At 33.7% G+C, this 13,775-nt stretch overlaps 2 protein-coding genes across 6 annotated transcripts; both read right to left on the reverse strand.

Moving 5' to 3' along the window:
* LOC105173110 (BTB/POZ domain-containing protein POB1-like) lies at positions 155 to 4,685 on the reverse strand. 3 transcript variants are annotated; one of them, XM_011094763.2, is made up of 6 exons: positions 4,256 to 4,685; positions 2,886 to 3,029; positions 2,290 to 2,411; positions 2,136 to 2,199; positions 1,465 to 1,744; positions 155 to 1,261 (listed from the first exon to the last, which is right to left on the reverse strand). In XM_011094763.2, the coding sequence occupies exons 1-6, from the start codon at positions 4,515 to 4,517 to the stop codon at positions 439 to 441; spliced, it is 1,695 nt and encodes a 564-aa protein (XP_011093065.1). In that variant the 5' UTR covers positions 4,518 to 4,685; the 3' UTR covers positions 155 to 438. The 3 variants fall into 3 exon arrangements, with proteins under 3 accessions (XP_011093065.1, XP_011093066.1, XP_011093067.1); XM_011094764.2 differs by having other exon boundaries at positions 2,886 to 3,008; positions 4,256 to 4,684; XM_011094765.2 differs by lacking the exon at positions 4,256 to 4,685 and adding an exon at positions 4,037 to 4,081.
* LOC105173111 (F-box/kelch-repeat protein At3g61590-like) lies at positions 8,242 to 11,442 on the reverse strand. Of its 3 annotated transcripts, XM_020698106.1 has the most exons (3): positions 11,031 to 11,442; positions 10,836 to 10,953; positions 8,242 to 9,673 (listed from the first exon to the last, which is right to left on the reverse strand). In XM_020698106.1, the coding sequence occupies exon 3, from the start codon at positions 9,654 to 9,656 to the stop codon at positions 8,439 to 8,441; it is 1,218 nt and encodes a 405-aa protein (XP_020553765.1). In that variant the 5' UTR covers positions 9,657 to 9,673; positions 10,836 to 10,953; positions 11,031 to 11,442; the 3' UTR covers positions 8,242 to 8,438. The 3 variants fall into 3 exon arrangements, with proteins under 3 accessions (XP_020553765.1, XP_011093068.1, XP_011093069.1); XM_011094766.2 differs by having other exon boundaries at positions 10,836 to 11,442; XM_011094767.2 differs by lacking the exons at positions 10,836 to 10,953; positions 11,031 to 11,442 and adding an exon at positions 10,212 to 10,660.

The following is a 13,775-nucleotide window of genomic DNA, read 5'->3' on the forward strand; positions in this document are numbered from 1 at the left end:
TTTTTAAAAGGGATTTAGATACAAGTAATCCTATCTATATACACAAGTATGCATCACCTGTTTCATTCTAGCAGAATGTAAAACATGAGAGAGAGAGAGAGTGAGAGAGAGAGAGAGATGACAAGAGAAAGCTTAGATAAGACAAGAAGAAAGATATGAGGAATGAGATTTTCCCAAGCTTTGATTGCACAAAATAAGGACAAAATCACATCGTAAGTTTCCCTGCAGAAGCCTAAAGCAACCCTCAGAACTAAGGAAACACAATCACCCTATTTACAGCTTGGTAATCCTCATGATCTGTAGATGTTAAATGCAGCAAATGTACAGTCAGCACTTCAAGTTAGTAATCAATCAGAAGACGAAACACCGGCCGCCTGTTTCTTCCATAAATGACATATAAGGTAACAAGATTCAAGGATTTCTTCCGCTCTCTATTTATTATGTTTGAAATTTGATGCTAAGCTCAGCTCTAAGATGGAGCATGTCTTTGATGAAATAGTTACTGTCGTCAGCCATGAAAGAAGTCCATGGAATGCTGAACAAATTTCGATACCCAACTGCCTTTCCACCAGTAAAAGTGTAGTTACCTTTGTATTTGCTAATGAAGTCTTCTGTTGGTTTTGATCTGGCTGCAAATTCATAGTCAACAGCAAATGTTACGCAACCCTTTTCTTGCATCCCAAGGAAAAGACCAAAACAGTGAAACGAGCTCTGTTGATCCATGTTACAATGTGCAGACAGGAAGAACCCTTGCCCACCCAAGTGGAAAGCTTGAGAATACACCCGTCCAGATGGGAACAAATTAGCACATTCTTCACGTTTAAGATCTAAGAAAACGACACATTGGTGGCGTGGGAATTCAAACTCAACCACCTTAACGGGCCTGTATTTGTATACCCGCTCAATGAAGCGACGGCTTGCGGAGGTTGTCTCCTCCTCAACGGCATGCACTCTCTGGCGATGGGGGGCCTCAGCCTTGAAAAATAGGGCATCAAGCACGGCTTTAGTTGCAAAATCATGATTGAAGTCATTGCACGTCAAAACCTTCCTCAGCTTCCTTGAAGTCATGTGAGGAAATCGGATATAGCGACCCAGTCGTGTACAAAGGACATCCCTTCGCTCCTCCAGCTTTGGATAATGGGTTCTACTCCACTTGAGCACAAAGTCATAAACAGCATCCTCTGAGGCCACCTGAAGATCATCGCTGGACAATATTGCCTCAACTCCAGCCAGAGGCAAATCCATAACTTCATCTTGATACCTGCCCAAATATCAATACATAAACAGAAGTCATGTGCAACACAAAAGTATTTTAAATAGAGCTACCACTAAGTCTTATGATGATTAACAAAAAGGGAAGTAGATACGCCTGATATATCAATTAAAACAATCACCACAAGAAAGACTGTATATACGAGCTTTCTTCATCTTTCCCCTTCATCGAAAAGGGTCAAGAGAACTTACTTTGACATATCTTTATAACGAGAAGCTAAGAATTGTATTGCTGCCTCAGTCAGTGGTTGAACTGCATCAGCCATTAGAACACTAGAAGGAAGATCCAGATATAGTAATGCCGACTCTGGAGTCATGGACAAGTTTCTTAATAAACGACTGCAATGTCTCATGCATGAAGCTACCTCAAACTTGTCAGCAGCCATAAGCACATCCAATAAAGCAGGAGCTGTATTGATGCTTAATGTACTGCTATACATAAAATTAAGGAGTTCCATGAGTGCAGCTTCCTCTGTTTCATAGCAAAAAGGTGCAAGTTATACCCAAAGTCATGCAGTGTCACACACAACAGCCTAAGTTTGTTTGATAAAGGTGGTGAGGGCAGTAACAATGACTTAGATAAATTCCCTTACCACAAATTGTATCTAAAGAAGTATGCTATTACTTTAAATATAATGCGCCTAATTACTAAAAAGCAACGACGCGTGAGAAAATTACATGGGGAAAAGGAAAAAAAAAAAGAGCTCCAGGTTAAAAAGGGGTTGGAAGTATTTCCTTGAAAAGAAGTTGAACAACTGCATCAAAATAGCATGTTATCAAAATGCAATCAACCACCATATGACCGTATGTACTAGAAGCAAGGTCTCCTTTAGCCTTTTTTCACTGTGAAAGTAAGAACATACCAGAGGCATGAATCCTCAGGGTTACATGTCTCTGTTCGGATTCCATCATACCGTTTGAGAACAACTACAAAAAGAAAAAGAAGAAAAGAATTCATACGCCATATCCTACAAAGACAAGCACATGTAAGAAACATCAAACAGAGTCTATGAGTACCTTATAGAAAAAGGGACTCTTTGCCGCTAAGATGGGAGAGCTAATATGCAAGGTTTTAACTCTTAAAACTCTTGAACCATCTCCGGACCAGTTTGAATCATCACTGAGTGCAGCTTCATCTCCTGCAGTTAGCAACACAGGAAATACAAGTACAATTTAGAGAAGAAATTATAACCATAAAACACTAGTTCTCTGTGAATAGTTGCTAATGAATGAGACATTTCAGCAAGTTTACATTTAGAGAGAAACCTGATCTTGAATCCACCGTTGCCACAACTAATTTTATCAAATATTCTAAAGGATTTCCAGCTACAATTGAACAAGTATTTATATCACGCACTTCACAAGATTTCATCCACTAAGCCATGCAGCACACCAAGCAGACCAGCTTGTGCCACCTAAATCAAATGGGCCAACAGCAGAATAACATGTTCTGGATACACCTTTTACATAAACTTGCTTTTGACTCATTTATCAAAGATTTTTTTTCTATCAGAATCAAGGAAATTAATTGCGATAATGCATTCGATAATAGATTCCACATGATGACTAAGCAATTGATATAGATTTCGTAGTTATTTTTTGTGTTTTAATACCTGATGGTGAATCTTCGGTCGTGGGAATTTCTTCTTCATCATGATTCTCATCACCATCACCCTCTTCAGCATCCGGCTGACAATCCAAAATCTGCTCTTCAGGAAAATTGTTGATATCCAAAGCTGCAAACGAGTGGCACATGTCTGATTAAGATGAGCACAACCCATACCAGCATAAGAATGAGCAGAAGTCCAAAATATGTGCAAAAGGGCATCAGCAAATCAGTCATCCAAAGAAAGATCTGGATAAATTCCAGTTGATAATAGCAGCCTATAAAATCCTACAATAGAGAAGACAAAATAATAACAATAACACATACATAGGCAGAACCTAAAGAGCATGAACAGAAATTCATTTACCCATAAAAAGAGAATATGGAGGCAGAAACTTCCTTAAATCATGTAACAGAAACAGTTTAATGCCATAAGATGATAGGAGAAAATAGATGAATCAATACACAGATTCTCCAACGTCCCAACTCAATGTTGGAAAGTGCAGTCTAGCGAATACATTTAGTTAACATTAAAACCCTGCTTATAACCCCCAGATGACAAGTGGTTCAGAAATCCAAAGATTTATTCTTTTTATTCAATACTGTGGCTCTTACACTTGTAATGGAATTGAAGCTATCACTAATTTCCGGCCCAACATTTAGTTAACATTAAAACCCTGCTTATAACCCCCACCTTCAGCATGCTTAAAAAAGAGAGACTCATCGTGTAGCTTAGCTTTTTTTCTACATATAATATCTGAAATATACTCTTGTTCCAAGAAATACTACTGCAGAGTCACAAAACGAACTAAACACCATAAATTACAGCATAGGATACACACAAACACACAAATATGTTACTGAATCAATCTTATCTTCTTTTGTTATTTTTTGATACGAAGGCCCGCAGGCTAAAAGGATAATATACTGCGAAAGCTCATTCCATAATGATTATATAACAAAGCAAACCAAGTTAGAACACAATTTCAAATTTGTAAAATAAAATTCAAACCAAGCTTGAATCTTGCGTTTTCCTGACCCACTCATTCCATTAACAAAAATAACCAAACCAACAACGAATTCCATCAAAACCCAGAAACAGCAACCAAGCACCACAATGATCATGAATCACGTTTACTAAAAGCTTGACTGCCTCACCATTCTCCTTTTTCGCAACATTCCCACGACGCCGTTTAACACAATTTCAAATTTGTAAAATAAAAATTCAAACCAAGCTTGAATCTTGCGTTTTCCTGACCCACTCATTCCATTCACACAAATAACCAAACCAACAACGAATTCCATCAAAACCCAGAAACAGCAACCAAGCACCACAATGATCATGAATTACGTTTACTAAAAGCTTGACTGCCTCACCATTCTCCTTTTTCGCAACATTCCCACGACGCCGTTTGCTTTTGCGCGCGGCCCAGTCCGCTAGGGTTTGTGACGCCTTGGATTCTGGTCGGGCCTCCATTGGATCCGCAACAATCTCGATCCGGAGAACCCTGTCGGAAAAATTGCTGTCGTTGAAGGCGAACCCGAAGTCGGGGTCTCGGCTTCCGGCCCGCGAGGAGGTGTAGGCGGAGGCGATGACGGTGGACCTCGGGTCGAATAGATCCAGACCCGAACCCCTCATAATTACCTTTCTCCCTCCCTCTCAAAAAGCCACAGCTTATCAATCAACTCAAGAACAGCACGGAGAGCGAGTGGGGGGTGGGGGAAGGGAAACGTACGGATGGGCGAAGAGGCTTTTTATACTCACTTTGAATCTCCTCTTTCTCATTTGCCAAACCCTTTTTGCATAATTCATATGTCAAGATTTTGTATAAATAGTTGATTTTTTTTTTTTTTCTTTTGATGGAACCTTACGGAGCGTTTGCAAAAATTTCTATTTTTAGAAAAGTGATTTTTATAAAAAAAATTAAAAATTCTAACAGAATAAAATATGGGTAGTATTTGTAAAAAAAATAAAAAAATACATAAAAGCTAAATTAGATAGTGTTTGGAGAAAAATCACTTCTGAAATAAATGTAATAGATTAAATACTGTTTGGTCCCTATGTAGTTAAAAACTAATATTTTTTTGCTTATTATTTCATAAAAAATTATAAATTTTATTTCGAGTAGTATTTCATATTTATGTTATTAAATATATGAAAGTGTAAATTTAGCTATTGCTAAAATTTAAATTATTTGAAAATTTCGATATCAACTCTAAATATATAATTTTAAAAATAAATTAGAAACAGTAAAATTGAACTAAAATTATTATAATAAGGGTATAGTAGTCAAAAATAAAATTGTATTTATTTACGAAAAAACCAAAGCAAATAAAAGCACCCTTTAGGTGCTTATAGCTTTTGGTTTAAAAGCGTTTTTTCTTAGTCATTTCAAAAGCTGAAACAAGCATCCAAAACACTTCAAAAGTGCTTTTAGGGAGCCAGAAGCTGAAAAGCGCTTCAGACACTTCCTAAAGCCACATCTTTTGAAATTTGACATAATTATAAATGCACTCTCATTATTTGAAAAATTATAAATATCTAATTAATCTTAGTGTTCGTTCAACGAGCCAATTTCATTATACTTTATCTTATAATTCTCAAAATTTTATAAAATATCCACCCACTCTAGTATTGTTTTATATTTTTTCAAATATTTTATTGCTTAAAAAAAAATCAGCAACAGTGAAGTATTAGTAGCTCAAATTCAAAATTTGTAGCAGCCATTGTTGGTTTTCAAACTTAGTGTTAGTATTGGAAAAAGTATTATTTTAGTTCGATAAGTATATCTAATTTTAATTTTAGTCTGATAACTATGTTCATTTTTATTTAGATCCAATAACTTACGAAATTGCTTACTTTTAGTCCTTTGTCGGATTTTCGAACAAATTTACCCCTATGAGTGCATATGGATTAAAACTGCCTTTCAAAAGTTGCATAGGGGTAAAATTGTCCGAAAATCTACCAGAGGACTAAAAGTAAGCAAATTTGTAAGTTAATGGACCTAAACAAAAATGAACATAGTTATCGGACTAAAATTAAAATTAGGCATACTTAGCGGACTAAAATAATTCTTTTCCCGTTAGTATTTTACGGGGTGTTTGGCTAAGCTTTTTTAATACATTATGATATTTTAGGAGTTTATAAGATATTGAATCTTATTTTAAGAATAAGCTCTCAAACTGTTTGGATAAATAAGATATTAAAGCTTATACGATGCTTTTACATTTTTTTGAAATATTAAGGTGTTTGGCATTATAAGATCTTTTTATTAGTAAAATGACCAAAAAAGACATGCTACTATTTGAATTAAATAAGTTGTTATTTCTTGATATATTATGTATTTAATTTTTTTTAAAAAATAGTTCACATTAAATTCACTTCAAATAAAAATTTAATAGACAATTTCTTTAAGAAGTGGAAAAAAATTTAATTATTACATGAATTTTTGCTGGTCGAACATTAACATATATATAATTGATATTTTTCTTTATCAATAACTATTATAGTCGTATAATTTATAATATTTTAAATTTATATTTTTTCAGTAATTTTTTTATATTTAGCAAAAACACCGTCTTAGGGTAAATTACAGAAGGCTCTTACAAAAATTGCTATAATTATAAATACTCTTTTATTGTTAATTGAAAAAATTATAAATATTTTTTTTGTAAATTAACGGCAGTGTAATAAATACCCCTTCATAAACAAAATTTTAGAGAGCCCATTGTAAATTACTTTATTATTTATTACGTTAAAATTCCTTAATGCAAACAAAGATCTAAAAGAAAAAAATCTACAAATTAGAAAAAAGGAAGAGTGATTGTTGTGTATTAAAAATTTGAAGTTATTATTATTTTTATAATCTAAAACACGTAGAAATATCATTTTTTTTTTCTAAATTTTTATTAGAAAATAGTTATTCATATAAAGTAAAGAGATAAAACCCATCATTTTTTATTTTTTGTCATAGGTATTTATGAAGGCAAAATTGAGAAAATATAATTTTAATTTATGAAAACCCCTTAGAAAAAGAAAAGGAAGAAAATATTAATAATTTCTTTTCAACTTTTTTAAATTTAGAGAAGAATCAAATAAAAGAAAATAAATTAAATATATTTTGCACCCCTGAAGTGTGTTACCCTCATCAATTACTCCGTAAACTAAATAAACCTTTATTTACCTCCTGTATTCAGGTAATTCTTTAAATTAAATAAAAAATTGACAGAAATACCCGTGACTGACTATTAATAATATGATCATTCATATTAATGCACAATATTGTTAAATATGTCGATCGATTTTAAAAGTTGTTGAACTACAATGGTTATAAATTAATACAAGATTTGTATAAATTAATTAAGTACAAAATAATTTATTACATGTTTGGACTTAGGTCTAGGTATTGCACAGCAATTGACAGACCTAATGTTGTAGACATAAGATTAGATCAAAGGGTGAAATAGAGTTATTATATGGAAAGATCAAACCAAAAGAAGAAAAAAATATATATATACATCATTTACTCATAAATTACTTCACTTGACATTTGTGTATCAAGACAATAGGCTCGACGACCACTTACAATATTTTTGTTATTAAAATTACATCTAATGTAATGCACAGACAGAAATTTATAAATTTATTTTAATTTAAGCGTACTGACATTGATCTTATGAATATGTGATTAATCTGGTATCAATTTATTAACATCATAAATAAATAAAAATTAAAGTCAAATTGATTGATATACTTAACTATAAAGGGCATTAAGGCGAATATACGATATATAAATAGTCATGGGTATTTTTATCTATTTTTATTTAATTTAAATGATTATCACAAAGAATTTAGAGGGATAATATAGACTTTGGCGTATCCCTTGGCCTGTCGATGGAGACGCCACTCAGTACTGTTGTACTGTATGATTGTACTATTTATTTAATAAAAATTAGAGGGAAAACTGATAAAGGTGGTAATACTTTAAAAATGTATTTAACCCTATAATTAAGGCAAGGGTTTTTTCCCAAAAGGATTCAAACTTCCATTTTTACCTTGTACAATTCAATGGTCAGAGAGTTTGATTCCACCAACGATGTGGTCCGAACAGGGAACTCAGTTTCTTATTATGTCTAATAGTGTAAACAATGATACGACCAAAAAATGATGCTTATGCAGTTGCTAGTTACAGAAAAAAGAGGACATGGTAGACAACAAGTAAGAAGGTCATACATTGTTGATCACCAGCATGGAAGCCGATGTTGCCCCAAGATTAAGAGAAAGAACAGGACAACTCTATTTTCAAGAAGAACATTTGAATTCTTAATATTCATTCACCCCAGTAGAATTTTTGAATATAAAGAATAAGGACATGTCAGTAGAGATACGACCCGCCCACCGGCTATTTTGTCATCTATAACGCCTGGCTAAGGGCTAAGACATCATAATCACCATAACCGAACGAAACAGTTGAAACGAAAACCATCATCATATGAGATAAAACCTCAAAAACAATGGCTATCATGCCCAACAAAAGATGCAATTCAATGTGAAACACAACTATGGACCAACTTCCAGTCTAGGCTCAAAGCAAAAACCAGTAAAGAGCTGAAGGGGAAACCTCTTTGTCACAGGGCATTTCTGCGACCACTTCCATTGCTTCTGATTTACGTCGAAAATAAGGAGGGTGGGCGATCCGTAGCTCTGGATGTATATGAGGTCGTCTGTACCGCTGCTAGCAAAGACATCATCAAACTCCCCAAAGCCTTGGAAGAACTTATGTGGCATTCGGGCTATTTCTTGCCACTCTCTCCCTTTCAGAAGCCATATTCCGATCCCCTTAATGATGTCGGGCCGATCTTGCTTCCCGATGCCTCCGACCATTATAAGCTTTTCCTTTAGGTTCATCAGACGGCCACATGTAAGAGAACATGGGGCCGGTATGAAACTCCTCATCAATAAACCATGGGGAGATCGGCTTCTGAGGTTGTACATGATGAGTCCATGCCGGTTGTCGGGGCCACCACCTCCTGTCGAGTAAATTAGGAAGTACAATACCCCATCGCAGATCACACTTTCGTCACCGGCCCTCCACCCCATTAAAATCTCTGTCAGAGTTGTCACCCATGTCATTGCTTCCGAATCATATAAATGGATAGATAGATCCCACTGGAAGAAGTTTCCAGGAACTTGCTTAGATTTAACAATAGAGATATTGTAATAGTGAGACGCTCTGTCGACAGAGACTGCCAGTGCACTATAATCAGAGAATTTCGGGCCCGGAGGCTCATCAAGCCCCTTGCAATGTCTTGTTATCGGGTTACAAACATACAACTCGCTTCTGCTTTCATTGTCCATAAAACATACTAACCCACATGACGAAGCGATGAACCAATTGGATGTCTGAATGCAGGGGAGGTCAATGCAGTACCACTTTCGGAGGATCGGATCATAAGCATAACCAACTGGTTCATCTGAGCTCGTGAACATAAAGTACCAAGGCTTTTGCGACGCGACATGAGAAGTATAGAGAAACCTTTCTGATGTTACTATCTCATGCCATCTTTTACACACACAGCCAGCCCTAAAGATGCTGGCAATGGGGAGATAGGCTAGTATTCGTTCCAATAGATCATCGGGCAAAATTAAATCCAAAGAAACCGCAGAGGCAGCCTCCTTCTCAGTTTCATCATTAATTTCTGAGAATGACTCGTACTCCAGGGTTTGATTTGCCAAGTTGTCAAAGCAATGACTGACCCATGACGTTTCTGCCGCCATGGTAGAATCTGTAAAACCTACAGAAGAAGAATCCAATAGAATTACGACTCAGGCACTAACAGAGAAAAGCCCAAAGATGACTGTAACACCTCAATTTAAATTAAATCAAATGCCCCTAAGTTGAACCACACTGTCTGGACAGAAACTTACAAAATGCAGGCAAGGAATTTATAGAAACAGAGACCTAAGAAAAGCATGAATAAATTTGTATGGAATTATGGATACAGTATCAGTGAATAAGACATTGACATATCCACATATTCCTATCAAGTAAAGAGTCACATTTTAAATTCAAGGGAACAAGATTCTGCTCAAGCTAAATCCTCATAGATGAGGACAATCAGCATTGATTTCTGTCATAATGGAGCGGACAAGTTTTTTCAATCATGATTTGCATAGAAACTTGATTAGTTACATGGATTCCACTGGGAATTCAATCTCATATTGAAGGTAAACATAACTAAAAGAATTGACAAAATCCACGAAAGCCTAAGGTCATGAAAAGGAACAAAATTTGTACAAGAAAAATTGTGCAAAGAATCATAATTTGATAACCTGAGAAAGCCGGAGGCGGAATTGTGATATACAGACCACTATATCTTACTTTAGATGAGCATGATAGAAATTTAAAAGAAATGACAACCACATGTTCAAGCAATGCCTTTTACTAGGTCGAAAAGCTCTCCTATAAGCACAGATCACATTCCATACCTTACAGAAAGAAGAGGAAAAGCAACCAATGATTTCTTCCCATAAAAGGCTGGAAACAATCAAAGAGGACTAGGCCACATGGGACAACAAAACAAACACTTTTACCATATATATACACATCAACAATGAGATTGCATCATTGCAGAAAGCAACCCTTTCTTTATTCAAGCAAGAACAACCACCCTCACAATTCTGTACACCAAACCTACAAAGTGTTATTTCTTTTTCTAAATTAACAAATGTTAGGTGAAAGAGAAAAAATTAAACCAAGCAGCACTATCAAGAGAACCTCAAAACACTCAACAACCAAAGTTACCCACATAAGGAGGGGGGAGGGGGGGGGGAGAAAAACCAAAGAATTGCAGCTCGAACTCAAGCAGATCCAGAAACACCCTGAAATCCCTATTCCCAGAGGGGAGAAAAAGAGGATTTCTTCACAGAGAAAACATTAAAAAAAAAAATTCATACCTTTGATGCAGAAACCCCTCGTGTGAGCAAATGGGTGTTCACAGAAATCCTCAAGATTCGACACAGAAAGGGTTACGGTCCATCATTGAACAGAAAAGGCAAGTCTTTTTCACTAGAGCTAAACAAAACATTCAAGAAACAAAGAGATAAGAAATGGGCCTAAATCAATTGATAATGGGTTCGTTTGGATTTTACCTGATAAACATCCTCATACATATATATTTATTATAATAAATCTAACAATGCTACACACACAGAGAGGGATAGAGAGCGAAACAAGGTTGTCTTTTCTTGGTTTATTTCCTTATACGTTCAAGTGATGTTGCCTAAACGACACGAAGTGTGGAACGAAAGAGAAGGGCGGTCTTTTTATAGGGCTTTTGGTTTTGTTGATACAGACAAAAGTGGGAGAGAGAGAGAGTTGAGGTGTTTATTCAAGGAATTTAATGGGGTTTAAATGGGGGGTTGGGGAAAAAGAAAGAGAACACCAAGAACATGTTGATTTTATTTTGGCCGTAATCAAAAGGCAAATAATGCTGTCTTGACAGATCAACACTCACACCTTCCATATTTCTTCTGCAACTCTTTTATGTTTCCATTACTTTGGTTTTTTTCAAATCCCTACCCCTCTCCTTCTTCCTTATTCTACCACCACCTCCACTATCTTTTTCTTTTTCCTTTTCCCCCCCCCCCCTTCTCCATAAATCACCTCAAACAATGATCTATTTACACAAAACCTCCTAATCTTTTTATATAATTATAAAATCATCCTTGACAGCCAAAAAGTAGAGATAATGTGTAATGATGTTGATATAAAAGCAAGGATGGTTTCTGTAAATAATATTAACATTTCTAGTAGGTGTATGTATAATTTTTCAAAAAATAGAGATGATTTGTATAAATAGATTATGGATCAAGAAACATAGATATAATTATCCCTTTTTATTTAACAGTATTTTTGAAATCATGATATTGATACAAGTTCTCAAGTTCAATTGATTTATTCTCATTCTATATATACATTTTTACTTTTAACTCGTCTTTAAAATATACTTTGCAACTATTGCAGCTAATTTGTCAAAATTACTATTTTTTTTTTTACAAAATTTACTTATTTTTTTTTTTGAAATTTCTTCAAAAACTTACTCTTAGAAAAATTAAAAAAAAAAAAAAGAAGTACAAAAGAAAATACTAGAAGAAGTGGATTCCTTATACTTTTTCTTTTGTCCTAAATTTAGTTTTGGTATATACTTTTCCAACATTAACAAGGTACCCCTCTATGCCCCCACCACTCAAATGTGCTTCTCTCTCTCTCTCTCTCTCTCCCTCTCCCTCTCACTTCATTTTATTTGCCACATGGGATAAGATTTTTGAATTGAATTTTTTATTTTAAATTTTATAATATTTTTATTTTATTTAATATATACGCGTTATATATTAAAAAATTATATTATTTATTTTATATTAATTTTTTTAATATATATAACATGTATATATTAAATAAAGTAAAAGATATAATAAAATTTGAAATAAAAAAGTTGAATTTGAAATGCAATACTTGTTGGTTAAAGGCCATTTTCCAATGCATCCAATACACATGCTTTACCTAACCTCTTCCACTTTATACACATTGAATGCAAATTTTCACTCTTTTTTTTTAATTTTTATTTTTTTTGTCTTTTTGGCATTAACATTATAGTAGTGGAGGGCACAATCTAAATTTCAAAACTATTAAATTAAAAATCAACTAGTTAATTGATCCACATTATAATGTTTGAATTATATATAAAATAATACGCTAATTTTGAATTTAATTGATCGACATTTAAAAACACGTATGTAATTCAGTTATAACATTAATTATTTAATTTTGAATAAGCAATTGCTTTCCGTTCAGTATAAGTTAATGTATTGTCGTCTTTCATTTTACTTAAATATATTTATTTATATATATATATATATTTTCAAATTTTAGCATTTATAATTAAATTAAATTTTTCATAAGTTTAATTATATGTATCAACATAGATCGAACAACATAGCATTAATGATTTTGTAAATTCTACATAATTGAACCATATGTATATACACATAAGTACGGTAAATGTGAGCGCAAAATTATTTATCATTGTTAGATTATAATATGATGCATGGTTTTATAATCGTCCATCATATCATAGTTTAATAATTACGATGGGTCGAAATATGTTCAAACACAAGCTATTATGGACGCAAAGGAATTAATAAGTAAAAACAACATATACTTACGTAGTATAGCTTATGATTTTAAGTCTAGCTACAATTATGGAACGTACTAAAAATAGTACATATTGCAATAGATGTACATTAGTTGAAACTTTATGGCTCTAGCTAATTATTGGACATACACCAAACAATAATATTTCTCCGTATTATTTATATAGGATTTAGGTTTGGGACTATAATTATATGAAAATTCAATTTTCAAATTCATTAGTTGAAACTTTATGGCTCTAGCTAATTATTGGACATACACCAAACAATAATATTTCTCCGTATTATTTATATAGGATTTAGGTTTGGGACTATAATTATATGAAAATTCAATTTTCAAATTCATTAAATATGAGTAATTATATCGTTTATCACATTCAAATGTTACACCGCGTTCATTTATTTCATCCAATCTCAATTTTAAGTTGGAGGATGAAAGCTATATATATTATTCATATTATTTTAAAAAATACAGCAAAATACTCTCTATAATTAGGAGTGCACTAAATTCCCCCTTGCGTCGGGCTTGATTATAATCAATAAATATATTATTTTATATTATATTAATATATAATATTATAAAAAATAATATACTTTTTCTTTGTCATCTTCTTCTCCACCACGTCTGAGTGTCGCTGCTCTCGCCTGTCGCCACCCACCCCCTTCCCTTCTCCTCAACCACGGCGC

Source organism: Sesamum indicum, linkage group LG11 (assembly GCF_000512975.1).
Source record: "Sesamum indicum cultivar Zhongzhi No. 13 linkage group LG11, S_indicum_v1.0, whole genome shotgun sequence".
In the NCBI taxonomy this organism is placed as follows: domain Eukaryota; kingdom Viridiplantae; phylum Streptophyta; class Magnoliopsida; order Lamiales; family Pedaliaceae; genus Sesamum; species Sesamum indicum.

Coding starts and splice junctions, on each gene's coding strand:
- LOC105173110 (XM_011094763.2), bottom strand. CDS start 4,517: ATGAGGGGTTCGGGTCTGGATCTATTCGACCCGAGGTCCACCGTCATC. Junction 2,412..2,885: donor GACCGAAGATTCACCATCAG/GTATTAAAACAC, acceptor TGCTAACTGCAG/GAGATGAAGCTGCACTCAGT. Junction 2,200..2,289: donor AGAGTCCCTTTTTCTATAAG/GTACTCATAGAC, acceptor TTCTTTTTGTAG/TTGTTCTCAAACGGTATGAT.
- LOC105173111 (XM_020698106.1), bottom strand. CDS start 9,656: ATGGCGGCAGAAACGTCATGGGTCAGTCATTGCTTTGACAACTTGGCA.